The sequence below is a fragment of the Hemitrygon akajei genome, chromosome 6, assembly GCF_048418815.1.
Source record: "Hemitrygon akajei chromosome 6, sHemAka1.3, whole genome shotgun sequence".
Classification (NCBI taxonomy): Eukaryota; Metazoa; Chordata; class Chondrichthyes; order Myliobatiformes; family Dasyatidae; genus Hemitrygon; species Hemitrygon akajei.
Window position 1 is genome coordinate 146,298,878 of NC_133129.1, and position 7,547 is coordinate 146,306,424.

Genomic DNA, 7,547 nt, shown 5'->3' on the forward strand with positions numbered 1-7,547 from the left:
TGACAATTGTGCTGACTGGTTAATTTAATCTTTTATTTGCCATTAATACTGGGGAAGGGGGAATTTGCCTTAGACAGGAGTGCTTAACACTGTGCTTTGCATATTCCACACAATGCATTAATAGATCAGATTATTTAGAGAAGAGTAGAACTGGTCCCTAATACTCATACACACAGACTGCAAGCAACCAAGTACAAGTTTCTCTCCATTGTTTCCTTCTGAGTCACTGATAACTTTGTAGTGATTTCTATATCCATCCTGTGTTAACACTATCGCAGTTTCATTTAACGATGGTAATGTCGAAAGATAAAGGCATCTTGTTGATTGATTGTCTACCTCTCAAACGAAAGGCACCTTTTCTGAAGACTGAACAGCTTGTTAACTTCCCATCTTTCCACAGTCAAAGAGCAATACATTCTTAAACAAGAGATATTTTGGCTGAGAAAACTTTAACATTTTCTTTAAGTATTAGAATAGTTCAAAATATTGAAAAATGTGAATTAATTAAATATTCTTTTTTGTAGGACATTTTTCTGATAAAGAAGAGTCATATGATATTATAAGGACCACTTCATCCGGAATCAGATCGTCCTCATAAAGTCCAGTGCTTTGTAATGCAACATTTTATTGAAGAAAACAGATCAGATTATTTAATCTACATTAATATAATGGAGATAACTACAATTGATTTAAATATTGAAAATATTGGCAAAATGTATATATTCCCTAAATAGGATTAACAGGAATATATAGTAGTATTATAATAGACATACAGGTGCTTGTGTCAAATTATTTTCTATTAGGTATCAGAATAGTAGGTTTGAAAAAGAATTGAAAGCTATATGATTGAACTGGTTTTGTTGTGTTTTTCAATGGAACATCTATGTTAATGCACTGAAGAGCTCAAATCTGAAGTTCCTTTAACATTCATCACCAGAAACGTGCTGATTCTTATGAACTTGTTATAACCTCTACAATGGTGTCATAAATCTGCTCTATCAGTGCTGCTTTGATAAGAATGAAGTTGAATGATTAAGAGAAGCACAGTGAGTATGAAGAGCAAAGAGCCATCTCCAAGCCTGAATAATATTGTAGACCTAAAGTCCAGTGTGTTGAGAGACTTTAGTATTACTTTGCAAATGGAATTACCCATGATTGCAATACCTTGGTGCTCAGGTTAAAAGTGATATAGCAAATAAATTATGCATGAGCATCTTGCCTCAGTGTACCATATTGGTATGAGAGGACTGGAGCATTAAGGCTGATTTTGTGAGACACGCTCTCCCGAATGGTGTGGCTACACAGTGGAATGGGACTTTAAAGATGTGGACTGCAATATTTATTAGCTCTGGAAACTAATCACTTATCTGAAATAATTGCATCAATTTTTGATCGTTAATAGAATGATTCTTTGTGTTATGTGTGACCTAACATGTTTTGTTATAATATAGTCTTAATTATAGATATAAATATTTACATATAATGAAATGGATGTATTTCTAATTAAATTTCATTTAAATTTATAATAAATAATAACAAGTATTTAGCACAAATGTAGGAATGCTACATTTGCTATTGAAATTATTAATGTTAAGGAGGAATTTGTCCAAATGCTATTTGGAATATTTTTTATTATATTAAATCTTAATTGAATTCGGGACCACGTTGCATTATATGAGTTTAAATACGTGGTAAACTAATGCTGCTAGAAATGGTTTTGACCACGACTAGTTTGAAAGCTTTCATCAGTTACAAGATGTTAAGATGGTAAGGACAGCCTGTTGCTCATCTGTAAGATATTTTTAAAAACTTACATGAATTGTTTTGTTGTGAGATCTATCAGTTGTCCTTTGCAGACCGTGAAAGGAATTTGATTGCCAAGCTTTCTAATTGAAAACTCTATCCTTGAGGATACTGTAGATCCCGGTTAATTGGGACACTTTGTGACCAGTACATTTTGGCCAACTAAGTATCTGCCCTAATTAGCCAAAATAGTTAAAAACTTATAAAAAGACAAACTACCATTTAACTGAGCAAATAAATTATGTATTTAAATGGAAATAAAGAACAGGTTAGAGCATTTCCTCTACAGTAATATAAAACTGTAGTTCCTAATACTTAATGACAGAGGAAATTCATCTAAAGTATGCTGCCATGTTCTTTCAATTGACTATAAACGAACAATGTCTCTACAGGCACTAGTGCAGATAATGGACTGATTCATGCAATGCTTTTGATGATTGCATCCTCCAAATATTCATTTTTATTGTAACATTTAAGATGATAGTCAATACTTACAAATTTTTCATAATTACTAACTAGTTGAAGTGGAGTTGTTTCATTTTCACTCCTGGCCAGGTCTGTCATGTCTGAATGCTTGAAACTACCGTGAGCAAAACAACTCTGTATTGTCTTACTGCTTATTTCTTGCCAACAATTGGTGACAAAAATCCCTGCTGTTTGAACACAAATACACAGAAATGATGCTACTTAAATCTGTTTGCTCTTAGCACAGTGCAGTATCTAATGGTCACACATGTGCATGTGACAGACACTAGTTAGAAACTTTAGTGACAGTCTCCTGTCCCAATTAAGTGGTATAGAGTCCCAAATAAGCAAAGCGAATCCCAGCTATTTTCTCGATTACTATTTTGTTCTTTAAGAGTTGTCCTAAATAGGTGGCTGTCCTGATTAACCAATGGCCCAATTAACCAGAATCCACTGTATTTGGTTAGCAGACCATCTTTATTAAGAAAGTATATTGTTCTGTATGCTTACTTGATTGCCTTAGAATTATTTTGAAAATGAATAAGAGATAATGCTCTTTATACAATTTGTGCTCATTAAGTCAATGAAGTGTTCTTGAGATTTCTAAATATTGAAAAAAAATCAATTTCTAATGTTTATGTACCTGTTTGACAGTTTTAGTAGAGTTCTTAACAACAGTTGGTCTAGTGATAGACTTTTGGACATCTTACTTATCATCTATGTAGGTATTTTTTCCTCAAGTACTTTTTTGTGTGAATGTGTTCCTTCATCATGAGAATAGTTCTCCTTGTTGTTGAATGTTACTGTATATCTGATGTAAATTATGAGCAAGCATTGGTCAACTTGCTTCTCTTGAGTTGAGAAGTGAGTGCTTCTTTCTATGCTTCTACCACCAGTTTAATCAACACCTAATTTAAAGGCTTGTTGATTCATGCAGTGGAATATGTTCCAAGTATAAATTACTGTGGTGGAATTTACATACCGGAATGCAAATTGCTTATGACAGGTGCGCTACTTGTGGTCATCTGTTTTTGAAGTGTCATCAAAAGCACTTATATAGTTTATGTAAGGCTAAATTTCACCCATTTGGCAGTCAAGCTGGGGCCAAAAGAAACTTGTCTGAAATTTGCTATCATAAATACAGAAAAATCTTGTTAAGTCATATCAGCAATCCTTTGCTGCTCTAAGGATCAGAAGTTGTAGTTATATTTCCCATCTAATTTTATGGTGTAGTAATATTCTCCATCTAATTTTATAGTGCAGATCTGTATTAATGGCAGCTTAGTTGTCTGTAATTACTTGAAAATGCTGTTAGTTCAATTCATTGACCTGCTTTTATACACATAAATGTAATTTTTGATATACAAGCTGAACCGTAGAAATTGAGAGATTGTATAAATTTGTCCCTTTCAAAATCAGGAATATTTTATGTGTGTCCATACTGCAGGATATGATTGTTACAGTAAATTGGATTGCACTGATAGCAATTCTGTGTTCAACTCTGGGTAGCAAGATATCTGCTCAGACAAGGCCAGATAAAGGCATATACTAGTCTGTTGAAATCATGAGACCAGCTGAGTCATTGATCTGAACACAGGATAGAGATAAAAGCGTAGTGAAAAATGAATGCAAGGAGTGATGCCCGTGAGAATGGTTATGGTTGCAGAAAAAAAGTCGTAAGTATGGTGAAATTTAGTAAAAACAAAAAAAAAATCCAAAATCACCACAAAGGCACTGTACATTGTTCATTGGAAATTCTCTCACATATTCACCCAACAACCTCTAGCTGTCCATGTTTCTACCTGGCGTCGCACACATCTTACTTTTTACAAGCATTCGCACCTGTTCAACCATGACATTGTAGTGAGATGCCATGGCACTGCAACACACTTTCATCTCTGTTGCAGGAGATGGAACCAAAACATCAACTGCATTAAACTGCTTACGGAATTAGTGGCATTGAGAAGGTATTTGCAGGTAAGAACTCTGCCACCAGAAAGAACGTGAAAACTGGCGGATCAGAAACTATTGAAAATGACCAGGTTCATCTATAATCCTGCTGAAATCTTCTGGTCCATAAGACGCTGGGGATCTAAACATGTTCCTAATGCACGCCTCTTCCTGAACCATAACTGTATAATTGCAGCTTTCTCATTTCAGATACTGACCTATTCAGATAAGCACCAGCGAGTCTACTGATTCAGAAAAAAGACGGCACATTGCTACATTTGGTGTCTGCATCCATCTGTTTACATTTTGTCGCATTATGTACAGCAGAAGATACTGTAGAAGAAAGTTCTGTACATACAGTAAGCAATTAACCACCAGTGGGTTACAGCAAGGTTGTGCACCAATTCTGCTCCAAAAGATTAGATTAGAACTGCAATGGACTAAGGTTTATATTTTATTTACCAGTTTTCAGAGCTATCTGAAACAATGATTGAAAGCACAACAAGTCAAATTCAGACTTGCACAGTTTGATCTGACTTTGGTCAGGATTATTGCCAGTATGACACTGGATCCCATTGTTGGAAGCTGGTCCAAATATATGAATGAATTTCAACAATTATTCATTCCTAGCTGGCAAAAGGGGAAAAAGGGGGCAAAAGAGTTTAACCACAGCTTACAAAAATAATTGGAATAACGCTAGATTCAAAGGGAAATAAGTTATTAAAAAAGGAATATAAGAAGTTTAAGAGGGATAAGATGGTGCATGAGGGTAAGCTTGCAAAGAAAATAATCTTGGAAGAGTTCTGTGGACATGAAGAAAGAATGATTGTGAAGAATGTTAGGGAAGATAAATGTAAATGGTACTATAGTCAGAAACAGCAAATTATAATTGGGAACAAAGAAATGGCAGAACAATTAAACACATTTGTTTCTGGCTACACAAAGGAGTACAAATAACCTTTGAGATGAAGAGAGAAGGAAGAACTGAAGGCAATGGTGTCAGTACTAATAAATCGTGCTAGAATTAATTAATGGAGTGAAAGTTTGACAAATCTCTATGAGCTGATAATCTACATCTCAGTGTATCAAATGAAAATAGCCCTTGAAATAGTGAATGTGTTTGTCTTCATCTTCCATTTGCTTTTTAATATACCTAGAGAAGTTACTACAGATTGGAAGGTGCTAAACATACCCCTTTATTTAATAAAGGAGAAAGAAAGAAAATGGGAATACAGAAATGTACACCTAATGTAAGTAATGGAAGAAATGCAAAAATCTATTATAGATGCAATTACAGAAGAATTAGATGAAGTCAGTGTGTGTTTATGAAGGGAAAGTAGTGCTTAACAAATCTACAAGAGCCTTGAAGATGTAACTTAAGTTGACACTTTGGTTCCAAAAATTGAAAAGTCATTATCTGAAAGGTGATAAATTGGGATAATAATAGATAAAGTAGTGGATGTGGTTATTTTGATTTTCAAACAGTTTTTGTTAAGGTTTTGCAAAAAAAGTTAGCATGCAAAATTAAATCATGTGGGATTTGGATGTAATAACTGGCATGGACAGAGAATTGATTGGCATATGGGATGAAGAGAGGATGAACAAGCTCATCCATGTGGTAGGAATGACTAGTGAGTTATTGTAGGGGGTCAATGTTTAGGCCCAGGTTTTCTATAACATATACTTGTGATTGGATAAGGATATTAAGTGCACGTGGCTCAAACCCTTGAGGAAAGTGAGCTGTGAGAAGACTGCAAAAGATGTTTTGGTGTGACTCAACCAAATCAGGTGATTTGGCAAGTGCATAAGAGTTTGATATGGAAAAATGTGAGGTGATCACTTTGGTTCCAAAAACTGAAAGGTTACTCTCTGAAAGTTGATAAATTGAGAATAGAGAAGGTGCAGAGAGACCTTGGTGCCCTTGTCAGTGAAAGTAAGAATTTAAGCAGATGGGAAGGCAAACACAATGGCAGCTTTATTGGAAGAGGATTTGAAGATAAAAGAAAATGGTATCTTGCTAAAGTTCTACAAGATCTTGGTAAGATCTCTTGTAGATTTTAGTAGGTACTTTTCATCTCCTTACCTGAGGAAAGATGTCATTTTCAAAGTACAGTTGCTATGCTGGTTCACCGGACAGCTCCTGGGAAAGGAGAGCTGATGCATTAGGAGAAACAGGCTCTACTAGGCCTATATTAGCTGCAGTATATTCACTCGAAAGAAGAGTAAGTGGGGAATCTCATAGAAACAGACTAGAAGCACAAAGGCTATTCCCAAAGCCTAGGGTTCAGCAAAAGGAGTTACAACTTTGTAATACAAAGTATGTCATTTCAAACAGCATTGAGAACTATCTTTACCCTGGAGATTGTACCACAGAAGACAATAGAGGCCCAGTCAGTAAATATATACAGGAAAGAGGTAGAAACATCTCTTCCTCATGGGATCAAGAGATACAGAGAGAAGGCAAGAACGGAGGACTGAGATGGATATTCAGTCTTAATCATACTCAATGATGGAGCAGGACCAAATGGATACTGCTGCCATCTCTCTAGCAAACCATCCATAACCATTTGCAACTTTACACTGCAAGAGATCAGCAAAATGGGTAGTGATGGAAGGGGCTAGATTTAACATAGCATGGAAGAAAAATGGTATGCAGATATAACTGCATTATTGGCATTAAGGGGATTAGCAGAAGAGATTAAAAGAAGATGTTTTCTATTTTTGATTGGACACGTTAAATTTTTTGGCATAATTTTTCAGATATTCAATTCCATGCTAATGCAGATGTGGAAAATGTGCAGCAGAAGGTTCATAATGAGAGAACTGTATCCGTAATGGGAATTTTGGATGTGTTTTTATGTACTCCCTTGTGGAAGATGTAGGTATTTCCAAATGTCAACATCAATTGATCAATTGAGGACATGGTTTCCAACACACTATTGCATTTGCAGTGAATGTATGTTTACTCTGCCACTGGGTGGGCAGCTTAAGGATTGTGAATGATCATACACATGGTATTGGAAGATGCATATTTCCAAGCTAGGATAGTGTGTGTATTGCCATCCAACTTGCCGTACCCAACAGCAAACTCTGTGCTCAATCTGGCTAGAGGGAAACAACTGTTAAAGCCACAAAATAAATTATCATAGATCTTAATATAAAAGACCTTTAATAAATAAATTAAGGATATGCTGTATTGTGATATCATAATAGATTTAGATGGTTTGTTATTTACTTTATGCATTCTAATATTTTAAAAATGGAGCTGAAATACTACACAGAAGCAATATTACTGACAAGGAAGGCAAAACTGGTTATGGAATCTGCTT

At 35.2% G+C, this 7,547-nt stretch overlaps 1 protein-coding gene across 2 annotated transcripts in view; it reads left to right on the forward strand.

Moving 5' to 3' along the window:
• Nucleotides 1-1,649, forward strand: part of ush1c (Usher syndrome 1C) — a 191,396-nt gene extending 189,747 nt beyond the window's left edge. The window contains exon 22 of one of the 2 annotated variants that reach the window (XM_073049471.1): nt 525-1,649. In XM_073049471.1, the coding sequence (XP_072905572.1) occupies nt 525-537 (13 nt within the window). In that variant the 3' untranslated portion in view covers nt 538-1,649. The remainder of the gene's footprint in view (nt 1-524) is intronic. The other variant, XM_073049472.1, reaches the window with a different exon arrangement.
• Nucleotides 1,650-7,547: the final 5,898 nt, after the last annotated feature.